Below are 17625 nucleotides of genomic sequence, written 5' to 3' on the forward strand. Positions count from 1 at the left end.
ATGCAGGACGAGATAGGAATCGATCGTGAAAGAGTGTTCCTCCCCACCAACACTGAGGTTAAAGGAGAAGCCTGCGCAGAAGAATGTCCTACTGAGTAATTACAAGAGCATCTCTCTTAACACACACACTGACCCGGCTTTGAGGCGTACGCGTGTTAATAATCAGAGCTCATAATGAACAGAATCCATAGGTCTGCTGGGTTAAGGTCCTCTACAACCTTGCTCCAAGCAACAACGGCCAAGAAACAGCACTGTGCTGTGCTTTATGATGTTAGAGCTGTGCTGTGCTACTGCCCCCTTGTGGACAAACAAGGCTCAGACAACCTCCAATGGATTCAAACTGTTTCACTTGTACTTTTATTTTACAGGGGACAAAATCCATATGAGCAGCCTCTCAGTCGTTTAATGAGCAGCCTCTCAGATGTTAATGAGGCCTCCATTATGTTACCAGGAATGATCCTATTCTGTCCTGTTGGTGTGTTTATATCATATTCTAATTATGGGTATTTAACAAATGGATCTTTTGTTGTATTTTCTTTTTTTTTCATCTTATGTTCATGTGGTTGTGAGGTTTTTGTTGTTGTTGTTGTTGTTGTTTTTACAGGACCATCAAGAGGTAGAGGGGCCGCAGTTTAACTTGAAAGCAGTGGCATGTGCATCAGTTTTAATGCAACATAATTGTCTCAATACAAACAACAATGTTATAAATAAATACATGATGATGAATATGCAGTAATGCTCCTTTTTCTATAGAGTACATTTGTCATGGACCATCCAAGTTAGCTCCAGTTATTTTTATGAAATAATTATATTTGCTTTCACAGAGAAATCATTTATTGGAGCTAAAACAGTAATAAAGAATAATTTTGAGGACATGTCTCACTGTTTTACATATTTTAAAGGAGTAATATGTAACTCTGACACCTTGTGTAATGAAGTCCAAATTCAAAACATTGAAAAGAGGCCTCCCTGGTTTTGTTTGGGTTAATTTAAAAGGAAAAGAATACCTTTAAACATTATTATCACGAGTTATAATCCAACCCCAATACATCCAAATCATTCCAATGACTGTCAATAGAACCAAACACGAAAGAAATTACAATTTTTCTTATGTTGTTTCAATATTTATTTATTCTTTGTTCAGTGTAAGAAACTTATGAAATACATGTAAAAGACTTGATGTGAGTAAAAATATTAGTCACAAAACATACAAACATTGTTTTAACTTGGGAAGTCCTAAAAGGTAATGCATCATTACTGATAAGGGCAAATTTCCTGTTAAAATTACTTTGCATTTAAAGGAAGAATATGCAACATTTTACACATAGTCCGAGTCCCGCCAGCTGAACTGTTGTCAGAGCTGTGTTTACATGGACGGGACGGCCTTGTGTAAAAAAGCTGTTTTAGTCAAAGACTAGAGAAAATAAAAAGAACATACTCACTTCATATTTTGATGTCTTGTAAGTGTCTTTAGATCACGATCATTCAATGTCAATTAATGTGCAATATGAATAAACGAGTTAACCAAAGTGTGCTAACATGTGCGTGCTTAAACAACAAAGCAGATGACAGTTAATTGCAGCCTGAGCAATGGACAATTTTGTCCGCCGCTTGCGCTTAACGGTGCAGTCTAATTGATAACTCCTTCTTGCAAATGCGAGTGGAGAGGGGTTGGAGGTGTGCTGCTGGAGGAGAGCGGAGGCTTCAGATTAGCGGAGGTGGCGCCAAACAGAAGTTTCTTTTAGTTTAATGCTGGTGTACAAGGGCGACATCTACTGGATCACAATGTTGCACATTCTTCCTTGAAGGGGTTTAAATATATAACCATCAGTGAAAGTAGAAACAAGGGTTATCTTGTGAAAGACATATACTATTTATCTATTTAAACTTCTATTACATTTTTCAAAGCTCTTGCAGAAAGGCATCAGATTTGGTCCATCTCCAAACAGTAGTGCGTATAATAGTGCTGACTGTGCATAAAAATAGTTTGAATCAAATAAAATTATAATTTCTATCTCTAAAGATAACTTGAACTGTGCATTTGAAGAATCTCCACACCCGTACTCTCTCATGAATCCACTATAATGTCTCTTTTTCCTCACTCATTCGTACCTCCTGCAGGTCCTCATATGTGCTGTGCTCTTTTAATCAGGTATAAATCCCACCATGCTGGAGTTTAAATGGTTAAGATCATCCTCACAAGTGAGAAAATCTTGTTAATCCACTTGGGCAATCATGACATATCTTTGTTTCTGTCACATCTTCCATCTGATAAAAGGAAATTATAAGGAGCGCAAGCAGGTAACAGAAATATAAAAACATTTTAACGCTTTGTGTGCTGTCAAAGGCCCATCTGCTCTTATAGGACCATAAGAAAGCAGACCTGAGGCCTGAGACGTCTCTGATGAGTCCCACAGAGTCCTCAGAACTCCTAGATCAGGTCTCAGTCTCTCATCATAAGCCGGTTAACCTCTCACTCACTTCCCACAGCTTCTTAGCCAGAGCATCATCTCGTCCCCGGGTCCCAACTTGCTGCAGAGCACAGCTAGAGAAGTAGCGCCCACTGAGAGGTTCGATCCCCTCCTGCAGGGCACAGTGCAAAGTGGTCTGGGACCCCCCCTCAGGGTCAAGGAAGAAGAGCTTGGCAAAAGGAGACAAGAGGAGCTGCTGCCAGAGGCTCATACTGCGACACAGTTCTGTGTAGATGACTCCTGGAGGAAGAAATGATTTATTTGTTTGTAATGTTTTAGGAAACAGGCAGGAAACAGTTAGCCAATGAGAGAGAGTCTCAGACCCACAAGATTTCTTTGTTCTTTAAGTTCGACATGTGTTCCCAGCAGAACCTTCCCTTTAAACAAAAATGTCCTTCTGGGTAATGTATGCAAGCAGAGTAGCTTTTTTCCAGGGATTGATAAAACCTGGTAATGGCACGGCTGCTCAGCCTTGGTTCAGATTTTGCCTGGTGGTCAGTCGTGGTATTGCAGTTAAAAATGTGCCATGGCCCACATACACCACCATTATAAGATAGAAATCTACAGCAGCTTTCAATAGCAGTTCTTGCTTCCTTATGCAGCGGTCTTCAATGTAGCATACGATGTTTCCACGGCAACGAAAAACATGTCATGTCTGTCATGACAGCCGCCACAAAAAAACGCGTCCCGTTAACTATAAAGTTAGGGATTTCTCTGGCTTTGATGACTATCAGAAATATTCAAGGTTATTTAAGTACTCAACAAAAAAAAAATATGACAAATGTTTAGTCCATTTTTGATTAATTTAGATATTTGTGTGTAAAATTATAATAAAATTCTAGATATTGTACCTTAAAGTCGTTAAGCCAAAGTTTGTGCTTTATTCTCAGCTGTTTTATTGAGGGGGTTTTTTTGTATAAAAGAAATGTAATGCTTCATGCCTTCATGCATTTTTTAAATGCCCATACTAATAATTTGCAGTGATGTTTAACAATTAAAGTTTAATTTATTTCTGCAAGTGCTCTATTAGTTGTTGTAAGAGTTAAAAATCAGCTTAAAATCAGATGATCAAACTGAAACTACATCCCAGTCTGATCCTGAAGTCCAAAGTAGCTTCCTGAGAATCTGTTAGATAACACAAACGTCCTGTACAAGCTGAGCAGTGAGAATGTACCTGGGTGCAGACTGTAGCAGGTGACGCTGGTGCCCTCCAGCCTGTTGGCCAGCTCCCTGGTAAAGAGCACATTACACAGCTTGCTACTGCTGTAGGCCTGAAAGTTGTGCCAGGTGGACTGACCGGACACCAAATCCTTCTTGGAGGCTAGAAGAGGGAAGTCGATGCTGCCCAGGCGATGCAGAAGAGCAGAGACGTTGACCACCCGACTGGGACCGCACTTCTGCAGACGCTCCAGGAGGAGGTTAGTGAGCAGGAAGTGACCCAGGTGGTTCACACCGAACGCCATGCCAAAACCATCCTCAGTCTGTCCTGGCCCCATCACACCTGAGGCACAGAGCGTGGGAATTAAAAAAACTTTGGTTTCTTTAAATATTTTGCCATGGAGAGGCACTATGCTTTCACTGCCTCACCTGCGTTGTTGATGAGGAGGTCCAGTCTGGGTTCAGTCTTCAGGAAGTTTTCGGCAAAGCTTCGAACGGACTTCAAACTCGCTAGATCCAACTGCATGAACACCACCTGATTGTTCCCAGTCTCCTAAAGGACATTCATGCTGAGTCAGTCTGACTGTCTTTCACAAACAAACAAATGTTCTTTTAAAAATGTTTCAGTATTTAAAATAATGTTTCTAATATTCATGTTGAACATAACAAACTGTGTTTCCACCTTTTTTCCGACCCCTTTAATGCAAAAATAAATCCAGGAACAGTTTATTTTCTCTATTTGTTGGTACCAATTAATTGGAGCGTAGCTGATGGCTACCTTGAGCTTTATCTGACTGCATGAAAATGTAGTAAATACGAAAACATTTTACTTGAACCTCAATCCAACAGGTGCTTTCTCATTTATTGTCATAAATTTATCTTTTTGTGATTATTGCGAATGCTCATATCTCCATGACGATGAAACTGTGATTAATTGTGCAGCCCTAGTATAATCTTCTGCACTGGACTTGTTAGAGCTCTTCCTAGAAAACAGCCACAGCAACAGCAGCATCTTTATACAGACAACTGACTCTGCGGATGTCGTAAGCAGCCGTCTCAGCCTTCTCCTTGTTGCGGCAGGCCAGGATCACTCTGGCTCCTCTCCTCGCCAAATCCAGCGCCGTCGCCTTCCCAATGCCAGTGTTGCTTCCTGTGTTGGTCAATAATTCAGATACATTAAACCCTGTGGTAAAGAGCAGCATGTCACTTCAAAATAAAGGCATTTTATTTTGTTTTTCAGCACCAAATAATCTGGCAGAAGACAATAATGTTATCAAACATGTATAAAATGTTAAACTTCAGGTTTTTTATGTGAAACAAAAATAGTTTTATTGTATAATTGGCAGGAACTACTTCAAAACTATCTTCACTTCACAATCTTGCTTATTTAACATCATTATTTTACATATCAACTGTGTTTAATACACTACATAGCATCTGTGTTTATTCTGTTGCTCTGACAGTAAATGTATTAAATGATATCGGAAAAAACAGTTTGTATCTTATAATGTGATTTTGTGACAACATCCGGGTACCTGTCCGTGTCATCCCCGCATAATAAACATTAGCGTACAGCTAAGATGTCAACAAAGCTAACAGGTTAATCTGTTACCTGTAACAATGGCCGTCTTCCCCTTTAGCTTCACTGAACTTGAGTACCTGGCTCCTCTGAACACACCGTAGTAAAGTATCACATAAAAGGAAACTGCTCCCGCTACGAGGCAAAGCAGCAGCGACATCTTTGTAACTTGAAGAAAAGCTACCGGTGAAGATTTCAAGAATCAGCGCTCGACAGTTAACTTATTATCCCGGTCTAGACTTTCAAAATAAAATCTTTGTGGTCTTGCAAAAAACATGTTATACTCTTTGTTGAGCCTATTATTAGCAGATTATTATAAATAATTGATACGTGATATTCTTATTTTCAAAGTGGCAAGATAACACAAAATACTTTGTAAATTTGGTTACAGATAAATCACAAATATTTTTTTTTGAAGGACAGTCCGATTCAATAAATTTGAGCAACTTCCGTTTAGTGCTTCCTTGTTAAGCGAGTCTCAACCGGAAGATGTCGCCATTTATTCAAGTCAAAAATAAATAAATTCAATTATCTCTATATATGTGGATAGTTACAACCACAGATCTTTTGATTATTTTAGCGTAAACACAAACCAAAACAATATCTTACATAAATAATTAAATTCCACTAATGTTATCACTTTATTACTCTTAAACATGTGACTAATATATTTTTTTCTAAATATGAGTTGCACATCTCGAAACTCTTTTATTATATTGGGGAAATATATTTATTGATGATTTTAGGTTAACTACCCTTCTTTTCGTTTTATTCATTCAACCCAGAACTTAAAGCAAAGACATATTTAAAAACCTCTTTAATGCATCAATCTGATGTCTCAGTCTTTGAAAGATTATTTTTTATTTTGTTTATTGTTTTTATTTGAATTAACTAAAGTAAAAGTCCATCCGGTACTTTGATTGATTAATTAATAGGTATCTAGATAAGTATCATTTCACTAGTTGCAATGGTTAGTTTTTTGTCCCTTATTTTTTATATTCCTTTAGCATATGATTTCCATTTGAATACTTATTTCCCCTGTGTTATGTTGTATCTTGTTTGTGCCTGAAGTAATGCAAAACAGGAAACAAAGCCCAAAACAGGATGAGATGTTTATCAACAGTTCTCACTGTTTCCAGAGTCATTGCTTGGAGTTGGCTGGCAAAAATCAAATCAGTACTTTAAACTTTGACAAGGGTGCTTTGAAATAGTATGCTTAATCACTGTTTGTGGCTAAAACAATGTTGACTTACAGCAATGGCATTGCATAAAACACACTGTAAGCAGCAGTGTTCAGATATATTATACTCACTTTACTTATTAAGATTGTTAGACCCCATTAGTAGAGGTAGTATTCTAAAAGTGGCAAGAAAAAAAGTGAATGAGTGGCTGCACCTCTGGACTGTAAAAGATAAGTAGAGTAAATCAGAAACAATAACCATTATGACTATGGTTTGCTTAGTCATAACGTTATCGTCATGGAGAGCGGAGTGCCTGAAATACTGTAACTGATTTATCTTGTCAAAAAGTTTGTAATGTAGGGCACATAGAATGAATTTGAATTGTGGTTTTGGTTTTGGTACAAAAGATTAAACAAAAAAATAGAAATCAAGTCAGCAGCAGTGCTTCATCTTCCATATGATTGGGTTCAAAAACATAACAAAATATGAATTAATAAAAGCTTAAAGAATAACAATGTTTCAATTTTTTTTTAAGATAAGATATAACTTAAATAAATTTGGATGGAAATTATTTTAAGTGAAATAAGCGTTGTAAAGTTTTGCAGGAATGTGCACAACATTACCTTGGATGTGTGCAAATGTTGTCTGCATAAAATACAGAGAGGATGTGTAAAAAGTGTATTGTACACAAGTAATAATCCAGTGTTTATTTACAGTATGCAAAGCTTTCTTTTACTGGAGTGACTTTGAGTTTTTTGTTTTTTTTTCCAGACAAACGAGACAACGATGCTGTAGGAAAACTAGTTCTACAGCAGTGTGTGGGTAACGTGATTTTATGTTGTTTGGAGTGTCTCTGTGTGTGTGTGTGTGTGTGTGTGTGTGTGTGTGTGTGTGTGTGTGTGTGTGTGTGTGTGTGTGTGTGTAGGTGTGGCCTGTGATGATGTCGAGGAATGCATTTGAGCCTTTAGATAATGAAGTTTGTTTAGCAGTCGTGACAATAATGTAGGCAAGAGGTTAGAGAGAAACCCCAGGATCAAATCAACAGGCGTTTACTTATATTCATTGGTTGCAGTGTTTCTTCTGATTTTGAATCCTGCTTGCTCTCCAATCCTGAATCCCCTTTACCATCCTTATTAAATAGTTACTCGACCTGTATCTCTTTTAGCTGATCTTTAAGTTCATGTTAGGAAACCCTCCGAACAATCTAGTCTCTCTGCCTAACATAAACAGATTTAGATATAACATGATAATTTGTAGGTAGTCATTCTTTAAAGGGGTATTTTTTAAGGGTTTGGGACCAATCCGATCTAATATCGGTATCAGGTTATATTGACAGAATTTGTTGACGTATCAGATATCAGACGTGCCAATCAACGTTCCAGGTCAAGAAAGATGGTTGGGGCATTTAAACATTCTCAGCTTGTACAGTCTCACTCTGAAGACGTTCAAACTGAACTGTAAGAAGTGTCAACAAATCGTCTCCATGACGACATTCAGAGGAGATGGAACAGCTTCTTCTATGTGATCAAAAGTACAAATCGTACACTTCAGTTTAAAACTTTTAATTTGAAAACCTGGGCTGTTGCTGCTTCCTGTTTGTATGTGAAGCCAGCACAATGCAATGCTGGATTTACAACAACCTTGTGTAGCCTCACACAAATTACAAACAACAACAATAACATTGTTAGTTATGATAACAAATATCAGTATCGGTATCAGGATTGGAACTGAAAAAAAATTGATCAGTGCATCTCAAGTCTTTTTTAAACTCTAAAGGATAACACAAATAAAACACTGATTTGTTTGTCCTGGTGTTTAATGGCAACCAACATTCTTAAACATGTATTAATCATGCTGCTATTTCCAAATAGTCCAATGATATCAAATGTATAGTAGGATGCATATTTAATAACTCATAATCATAATGTCATACTTGCTGTTAAGTTTGTATAAAGGTATTTGGAGGATATGACTCATGTTGAGTATTACTGAAACAAAGTAAACTTTTACACACAGTTATGCTGATATATTTGATGATGTGTGGAGTTATCTGCTCATTGGTGTGTGTGCACTTTATACACACAAACACATCTCTACACTAATGAAAGTTGTCTAGTCATGATGACTCAACCATCAGGTTTCACTGGTCTTAATCTTAAAGGGGTGAAGAGTGAAGTGCAGGAAATAACCAAAATCAATAGGATCAAACAGGATGTGTGAGTTCATTTACTATGACTTTAGCATTGAGTTTGACTTTAGCAATGACTGAGTTCCATGATCAATGAAAGAAATATCGATTTTATTGGCACAATTCTTAATTTTAGTTGCAAAGACAAAACCTTCATTCCACATTTTAGCCTTGAGCAAAGCTCTCCAAAGAAAAAGCTGGAAAAAAAACTACAAATCCCACTGTTGCATCCAAAGTGTTCTGTGCAACTTGAGTCACACGAATATCAAATTGACTGAACACAATGTGTTCATGTCTGTATAGTAGTCTGAGTTTCTGCTGGTCCTGGGTCAGAAAACAGCCCTAAAGCAAAATGTATTTGTATTGTAAAGTGTCTATCAGAAGTAACTAATCCCATTCTTATGTATACATCGCTGATGAAGCAGCGGGAGCAACTTGGGGTTATGTGTCTTGCCCAAGGACACATCAGACAAGTTGCTGCAGGGGCTGGGGATCGAACCCCCGACCTTCGGGTTGAGAGAACCTCTTTTACTAAGAAGGTTTAGTCAACCAAACTAAACTTTTCTCAAGTGAATCTTAGCTATATGGCTTAAACCTGTTCCACTGTGGTAGCTAAAAAACTATGTTACTATGTAGCTTCAGACAGAGGCATGTCCAGAATTTTTGAATGGTGTGCCTGTTACTTTATTTAGTAACATCAAGATATCATACAGTTGTCACTTTCCTCTGTTATGTAAAAGAAAAACCCAATCAGAATGTCTCTCTCATTTGGAGACACACCATTGGCTGAGAGTTGTATTCATAGAGATCATAGTGTTGAGTAATCAGGCCTGCCTGAGCAGGATCCCTGCTGAAAGGCATTCTCATGATCTCTATAAGTTACATGGCAACGTTATCTGTGTGGTTTATCAGGCCGCAGCATACCAGCTGAGAGCTGCGGGTGGGACTGCAAGTTAGCATGACATGTAGATAAAACTGTGTTCAGTTTCACATTGGTAGTTAAATTTGAAAGTTGGAGAAGTGAAACAATTCTATGCTATATTTTCTAAATAACTAAATACACAAACTTTATTCTTTATGGGTCCCTGAGACACTGTTTGGAGCTAAAAAGCTACCAGGAGAGGTTTCACTGTTGGGTGCCCCCCACATTAACTTCTTGCATAGCATTTTATCTTCAAACACTTTTCCAGGGACCAAATGTTCCTCTGAGGACAGTTTGTGTAAATTTCTCCAACTTTCACATTTCTCTACCAAATCTACATAGAGCACCTTTAATTTATTAGCTCTTCTTATAGATTTGTAAACCCATTTTGTAGCAAATGAGAGACTTGAGTGATGTACTGATTTTGAAAGAATAAAGCACCTCCTCATCGGTATTAAACTGAAATGGAAATGTCCAAACAACTGCTGCATGTGAGCTTTGTAACCACACATATTTCAGTTTCAGTTAGTCATTGCTTCTTTTCATTTGTGTTTTGCAGAGAGCAAGAACGCATACCAATCAGTGGAAAAGCTTCAACAGTATAGACAGAAGCAGATTTAATGTTCGGACACTGTGTTTGGTTAGAGTCTGTAGGTAAGCACTGATTTTCCCAGGAAGGAAGGCAAGTTTATTTATATAGCACATTTCAGCTACAAGGCGATTCAAAGTGCTGCACACAAGACATTAAAAGCGTCAAGTCAAAGAGGAAAAGATGTATTGAAATAGTAACTGTAAGCATAATCAAAACAAACCATAAACAATCACAGAGAAGATTATGTTAAAATCAATCAAATAAGATCCAAAAGAAATGTACAGAATCATGTCTGTGTAATCTCTTTCGGCGTTGTAAGATGTTCTGACTATGATTTTGAATGTTACGTCAAAAGCCCAAAATTACAAAACTTCAACACATGCATCATTTAAACTCATTGTGGTCAGTGAGCGTCAGATCTGTCTGTGAGTCACACTGATCACAGGTTCCACGTTGATCACTGCCTCATGTCTGGGTTTACATGAAAGGCACTCATTTTTTATTTTTTATGCTCCAAAGTGTCTCTTTTAAAAAGACTCCTCACAGAAGATAAGAGCAGTTACAGCTCAAACATGTCACTACAGTTCCCTCTTTGTTGAGTTTTTTTGTTTTAGTTCGCTGTCTACTGCCCGTAGGAAGTTATGTCTACAACGTTACATCTGCATAATGTGCTGCTATTGAATTAAAACACATTTCAACGGTTCACAAATGTTGTTAAAAGAGTACCCTCCTCAATGCTTAAAATGATCTTCTTAGAAAATTCCTGTTTTTTTAATCCTGGGCCCATTTTTTACTAATTTTGGAGTAAATCACGTTCATGATTTGTGAATAAAGTTCATTTTAAGGCTTTGACAACATTTCAGAAAGGATTGATACAGTGATAGACCTTTTTGTTAAAGAGGAAGATGCCAGAAACATTAATTTCAATGATCTAATTAGAGTCACCAAACTCCATTGATAAAAACAGTCATTTTACCACACAGAACACAGAGCTGCAGTCTAATGCTGCTGCTATCTGTTAGTATTTCTGTGAAACTTCGTCATGAACAAATACTGTGTTTAACCCAAGTTAAGCATTGTCATGATTTGGTCTTTTCTAGTTTTGTTTTTCAGTGTTTAGTGTTTCTTTATGTGTCTAAGTCATTTCGTACCCAAGACGTGTAAAACCAGGGACCAAGTTTAGAAATACTTTAATTCCCCTTTCACCAACACAGCACAGGTGCCAAAACAAACAGATTAATTCACTGGCCAGATGGTAGTCCAGCTTTGTATACAGCGATTAACTATCAACTGAATTAGGGATCACCCATGGATCCAAAATGAGAACAACAGACACATCAGAGCAGGTTTAACTTCCTCTGTGCAGCTTTTATTTTATTTTTAAATCATGGTTTATGGTTCTTGTACTTTCCCTGCCAACAAGTTATTCTCTTATTAAATCTTTCTACCTTTATAGACCATGATGTCTGTAGTTGTACAGATTAAGTCATATGATCATGTGTTGATACTGAAAAGCAGCAAACCTGACCATCATGTGTTGACCTCTGAGGAAAGGAAAGTCCTGGAGAATAACTGTCATCACAACCACATGTAACATCATGAGTCTTGATTTTACAAGATTAGTTATGGCTAAAACCAGGACTACATGAAAGCCTACCGAATAAAAATTGTTTTCAAAAGTGATTTAAAAGAGGGTACAAACGTAGCTGATCTGAGATCCTCAGGCAAGTCTTTTAACAGCCGAGGAGCTAATGCGCTGTCTCCTTTGGTCATTAAGTTTGAAGTGGGAACAGTTAGGAGGTTCCTGCCTAAGGATCTCAGGCTGTGCACTAGCTGGTAAGGGGAAAGCTGCAGTTCAGATTCTGGGGCAAGACCGTGTAGTGTTTTAAAAGTGAGAACTAAAACCTTAAAACCATTTCTAAAAGCATCTGGTTGCCAGTGTAAGGTCATTAAACAATATGTTCTCCTTTCTTAGTTTTTGTTAATAGTGTCACGCAGTGGAGAGAAATAAGAAGGTGGACCCAAGTGCAGAATTAAACTAAAAGTATTTATTGAAAACAAAAAGGCATAACAAAACTCACTAGATTGATATTCAATAATGTTCAACTGAAAAAACCATCAAGGGTAAATAAAACTGAGAGCAACAACGAAATAACAAGGAAGCCTGACACGCAACAACTTACATTCAACACCAACATACAACAATGATCTGACAACAAGGGGGAAGGAACACTGAGACTATATAGACAGGGGTTATCAAACACAGGTGAGCCCAACAAGACACAGGTGAAGGAAATCAAGGCTGGAGGGAAACACACAGCAGAGGCAGGGAGAAAACACAAGACAGGAAACACCGAGGACAAAACAAAATAAATCCTGAAACACTAAAGACACAGAGAACTCAACGTAAACAATAATACACACTAGAACATAGAACACTGGGATAAGAAATGACCAAATACAACAGGAAACACTAAAGACTAAACTATGAAACATTAATACAAAAACACACAAGGGAAACAAGCAACACTAGGATACATAACAAAAAGGAAACCTAAACTTTGATATAAACAAAATACAACCTACAACATAAGACCAAATCATGACAAAAAGTCTTTCAGCTGAATTCTGAGCCAGAGAGGACTGATTCATTCAGCTGTTTTGTCTGTTTGTAATGTGGCGTATGAAGGGGCATATAGAGGGAGAATCCAATTGGTCCCAGTATCCACCCTTGAGGGACTCCACAAATCACTGTGAAGTGAGAGGGAGCATGATCATCGATAGACACAAAACATTTACGATCTGTTAAATAAGAGTAAAACCACATCAGAGCTGTCCCAGATAAACCAATCCAGTGCTGCAGCCTCTCAATCAGAATTTTATGGTCGACTGTATCAAATGCTGCACTTAAATCCAGCAGCACCAGGACAGAGCATACACCAATATGAGCCACTCTTAAAAGATCATTTGTAACCATCATAAGCACAGTCCCATCTGTTCATAAATGTCATGAAATGTTACTGTGACTTCAGCGGTATAAGACAATTCATTCATTCAAAATTATCCATGAATTCTTCTTGAATGTAATTGGTGTTGACCTACTTGTAGGAAAAAAAAACCGTTAATGCAATATTTAGTGCATTCATAGGACTGGAGTTCCAGTTTTATGCTTTAAGAAAGTAAAATATTCTGCTTGATATCTACTGTCTATTAAATATGTTATTTAATATGTTACTATTTTCTATATTCAAAATGAAACATATTTCTAGACTTCTCTGAATATTTTTCAGACCATATTTGACATGACAGTGCAAGACGCAGGATGGTGGCAGTAGCTCAGTCTGTAGGGACTTCGATTGGGAACCAAGACCCAAAATTCAGAAGTTGTTCTGGTAACTGGAGAGGTGCCAGGGCACTTCCAGAGTATTGCCGAGGTGCCCTTCAACAAGGCATAGAACCCCCAACCGCTCTGGTGCGCTCCCTGTGTAGAAGTGTGTAGCAGCCCCACTCTCCACCAATACATGTCCACATGTCTTTTTTTCTAGTGACAGCCCCCTGGTCTGTTAGGATGTGCCTTCTCATTTCGTGTTGCAGGTACATGTTATTAGAAGGCATGGCTGTCCAATCAGCCTGGGCCCAATGCTCACACTCACTTTAAAAACTGCCACCTACTGCAAGTCTGCTGTTTGTTACCTCACCTACTCTCCTGACTCTACTGACATCCAAACCTCATCTCTGTGTGCAATAAAATGTTTTTGTTTTTGTAAATAAATCTGCATTATTGTTACCTTGATGTCTCCCCTTTATTTGTCATGCTGGACGCACTAGGAATGAAAAATGAGATTAAATTTTTTTTAAATGTTATTAATTTTGTGGCACTTGTGGCATAGTGGTTCGTGTCCCATGTACGGAGGCTATCTCTAAATACATGCATAAAAAGCCCCAAAATAAACTTAGAAAACCCCCCCAAAAAGTTATTATTTTCGTGCAGCATTTTCTATTAACTAGACAATTAAAAGGATGATTGGCACACACAAAGGTATAGCTGTTTACTTTCTGAGAACCACGCTACCCCATAACAGAAATATCCAGCTAAGCTTAATATTTGAAGTTCTTTTTGTGTTGCAGGTATGTTTGAATATATGATCATCTGTCTTCAGATTCTTATTCTTTCACTGATTAATGACATAATAAACTTGTAATACCTGACCACACCTTCTTCAAACAAAGCCTGCCCAGTGAAACTGGTGAATCAAGAAACCGTTCAAGTCAAACAATGAGCATAGTTAAAAAGATTTAGTTGTGTTTATGCAGGAACCCAACCCTATAAAAAAAGGCCCATGCACAGACAGTAAAGTGATTGTTTTATTGATATTAGTCATGAATAATTCAACATACAAAGCATTAATACATCTGTTTATTATTTGGGAATGTTTTACATTTACAACAGCTCTTATAAAAACAGGGTTATTAATTAATATGTGCTGTAAAAAATGGACTGTCCTGCTAGTTGTGATGGTCTCTCTTTGTTTTATCAGCACAGAGGAGTGGCAGTAAAGTGCTCACCCAACTGAAACTCTCCTGATCAGCTCACTTGTTCATAAAATGTCTCGGCTCAATTCAGATATCTTCCAATAGTTAATATCAAGAATGCGTGATTTGTTTTAATTGCAGGCTGTTAACAGCTCTCTAAGCGAGCCCACACATCCTCTCGCTGAGCTCCCACAGCTTCTTGGATGCAGCGTCGTCCTTCGCTTTGGCGTACACTTCCCTCACGGTGCAGTTGGAGAAGTAACGCCCGCTCAGATGTTCGATTCCCTCTTGCAGAGCGCAGTGCAGGGTGGTCTGGGCTCCCTGGACCGTGTTCTTGAAGAAGAACATAGTGATGGGCTTCAAGATGAGATGAGTAAGAGAGCCCATGTTTCTTGCCAGGTCAGAGTTGATCGCTCCTGAAAAACAACAAATTAAGTGTTTTGGGAAGCCCTGAAATATTGTCATTAGGAAAACACTGACATAGATCCATGATCCACTCACCTGGATGGAGGGAGTAGCACGTGACCTTAGTCCCCTGCAGCCTCTTGGCGAGCTCGTGGTTGAAGAGGACGTTGCACAGCTTGCTGTCGGAGTAAACCTGAAGCACCTGCATGAACGACGTTCCCAGTCCCAGAGCTTTGTGCTTGTTCAGGCAGTCAAAGTCCACATTCCCAAAGTTATGACCCACGGACGACAGGTTGACCACCCTGCTGGGCCCCGACGCCTTCAGACACTCCAGCAGCAGGTTAGTTAAGAGGAAGTGACCGATGTGATTGACCCCAAACATCATCCCAAATCCGTCTTCAGTCCGACCCTGCATGTAAATCCCTGTGACAAGAATATGAAGAAACATTAATCTTGTTTCTAGACAAAGCAACACAAAGAGCAAAATCATTTCTCCACACTATTGAGTCACGACGAGGGTCGATGTGATCTTCAACCCAGAACAATTTCATTTTTTTAATCCATTGGGATCTATTTTTAGTATTTAAAAAAAAAAAATTTAGTCATACATCCCACAGTCCTCCAACTCAAATACATAACTTTACGGCAAGTGATCAACTATAACAAAGTGACACACAGCCCCAGAAAGTTAAAGTGACCCGCCCCACCTGCATTGTTGATGAGGAGGTCCAGTCTGGACTCAGACTTCAGGAAGGTTTCAGCAAAACTGCGAACTGACTTCAGACTCCCGAGATCCAACTGCATGAACACTGCATGCTGCCGCTCGCCTGCAAGAGATAGTGGACATTTTATTTTTACAGACAGACTAAATATGAAAAAAAGAAGCACTGGTATATGTTTCTTCCTGACATTGGTACATTCATGAAAATAAAATTGGTACATTCGTGAAAAAAATAATTTGGTAGAGTCGGTCGCCTCTCAACCGGAAGGTCGGGGATTCGATCACCAACTCCTGCAGCAACATTTTTTCACCAGTTTCTTGCCTCTACCATCAGTGTGTGAATGTGTAGGTGTGACATGCGGTGTAAAAGCACTTCGAGTAGTCAGAAGACTAGAAAAGCGCAATACAAGCTCAAGTCCAATTACATGCCAAGTATCGTCAGTGAAGCATAGAACACATTCTCCTTGTTGGGACGTAGCTGTAAATCCTGAGGTCAATTATTTTTCTGCTCACCTTCTTGACATCCTCCAGAGCAGCCTCTCCTCTCTGTTTACTGCGACAGGCCAGAACTACTCGAGCTCCTCTTTTAGCCAGATCTATGGCCGTCTCCTTCCCGATCCCTGTGTTACTGCCTGCAGGTGAAATAAGGGAGACACAGGTGATACATGTTTTATTTACAAGTCTAACTGAAGGGAAACTACAGCACTTATACCTTAAAACAAGGCTGCTTATATCTTATTATATGATCATCAAAAGGCTCCAGATCAGCACGTGTGTGTGTGTGATGTCATTACAGCTTCATACATTTATGAAGATATTAGGGATATGGCGTCAAAATTAAATTACAGATTTAGAACAACTCAATCCAAAACTGCAGTCATAACTATACACATAACAAGCTTCAAGAAATGTATTCAAATCACTTCTTGTTTCACAAACTATTATTTTCTCACCCTCTGAACTGATGCTCACACATACAGTGTCTCACAAATAACCCACTCTAACTTCAATGAAATATATATTCAAAACTTATTTGAAAAATCAAATGTCTTGAACTGAACTTTGGTTACAAGTGACAAAATGTATAAAGACCTGAAATATTAGAGGACAACTTTCTCATTTATAAGTCAAAAACATCATCTGAGATGATATCACATGGTCAATAACTATTCTGCCCTTTACTTTACTCTTACATGTGTCCTTAAAGTCTTCTTTGCATGCTGCCAAATGGAAACAAATTTGCATAAAATACACATTATTTAAAATGATGTTCAGCAGATCTATGCAGGAATACAAAAGAGCCTCTTAATGCAAATTAAGTAAAAATGGTTGTAGATCAATTGCGCCGTTTCCTGTTTCGCAATGCGCTGAATATCTCAACTACCAGAACATAAAAGAGAACCGGTGTTTATTATGATCTATGCTGCCTTCCTCATTGCGCACTCTTCTCTCACCTGTCACTATCGCGGTCTTTCCGTGCAGCTTCACCGTGCTGGTGAACTTCTTCCCCTTCACCACTATCTCACGGAAAACGTAAGCGGCGATGACCCCCGCTCCGAGCACCAGCAGCAGATACATGTTGAAGGCTGAGCGTCACACTGCACACTGACAGAGAGAAAGTCACTCACTCACTCACTCACTCACTCACTCACTCACTCACACACACACACACACACACACACACACACACACACACACACACACACACACACACACACACACACACACACACACACACACACACACACACACACACACACACACACACACACACACACACACACACACACACACAACACTCCTCTGGGCGGGTCACTGTGGAGCTCTGTTATCACGGTACAGCAGACCGGAAGGACCGAACATGTCTAATAATTT

At 38.7% G+C, this 17625-nt stretch overlaps 2 protein-coding genes across 3 annotated transcripts; both read right to left on the reverse strand.

Annotated features, from left to right (window-relative positions):
• Nucleotides 1–1102: 1102 nt before the first annotated feature.
• Nucleotides 1103–5423, reverse strand: LOC109989270 (dehydrogenase/reductase SDR family member 13). 2 transcript variants are annotated; one of them, XM_020640956.3, is made up of 5 exons: nt 5242–5423; nt 4661–4779; nt 4059–4182; nt 3646–3972; nt 1103–2711 (listed from the first exon to the last, which is right to left on the reverse strand). In XM_020640956.3, the coding sequence occupies exons 1-5, from the start codon at nt 5366–5368 to the stop codon at nt 2455–2457; spliced, it is 954 nt and encodes a 317-aa protein (XP_020496612.1). In that variant the 5' UTR covers nt 5369–5423; the 3' UTR covers nt 1103–2454. The 2 variants fall into 2 exon arrangements, with proteins under 2 accessions (XP_020496612.1, XP_020496611.1); XM_020640955.3 differs by having other exon boundaries at nt 4661–4812.
• A 9015-nt stretch (nt 5424–14438) lies between these two features.
• On the reverse strand, nt 14439–17403 carry LOC109989291 (dehydrogenase/reductase SDR family member 13). Its single transcript, XM_065960738.1, has 5 exons — nt 17205–17403; nt 16260–16382; nt 15737–15856; nt 15126–15452; nt 14439–15040 (listed from the first exon to the last, which is right to left on the reverse strand). Exons 1-5 carry the CDS (start codon nt 17326–17328, stop codon nt 14781–14783), a joined length of 954 nt encoding a protein of 317 aa, XP_065816810.1. The 5' UTR covers nt 17329–17403; the 3' UTR covers nt 14439–14780.
• Nucleotides 17404–17625: the final 222 nt, after the last annotated feature.

Source organism: Labrus bergylta, chromosome 11 (assembly GCF_963930695.1).
Source record: "Labrus bergylta chromosome 11, fLabBer1.1, whole genome shotgun sequence".
Classification (NCBI taxonomy): domain Eukaryota; kingdom Metazoa; phylum Chordata; class Actinopteri; order Labriformes; family Labridae; genus Labrus; species Labrus bergylta.

What these genes read in the sequence shown, in the direction of transcription:
- LOC109989270 (XM_020640955.3), bottom strand. Translation starts at nt 5,368, where the DNA reads ATGTCGCTGCTGCTTTGCCTCGTAGCGGGAGCAGTTTCCTTTTATGTG. An exon ending in CTGCTTACGACATCCGCAGA is followed by an intron (nt 4,183 to 4,660) that starts GTCAGTTGTCTG and finishes AATGTCCTTTAG; the next exon opens with GAGACTGGGAACAATCAGGT. An exon ending in CCTCCTCATCAACAACGCAG is followed by an intron (nt 3,973 to 4,058) that starts GTGAGGCAGTGA and finishes TCTGTGCCTCAG; the next exon opens with GTGTGATGGGGCCAGGACAG.
- LOC109989291 (XM_065960738.1), bottom strand. Translation starts at nt 17,328, where the DNA reads ATGTATCTGCTGCTGGTGCTCGGAGCGGGGGTCATCGCCGCTTACGTT. An exon ending in AAAGACCGCGATAGTGACAG is followed by an intron (nt 16,383 to 17,204) that starts GTGAGAGAAGAG and finishes TTTCACCTGCAG; the next exon opens with GCAGTAACACAGGGATCGGG. An exon ending in CCTCCTCATCAACAATGCAG is followed by an intron (nt 15,453 to 15,736) that starts GTGGGGCGGGTC and finishes TTCTTGTCACAG; the next exon opens with GGATTTACATGCAGGGTCGG.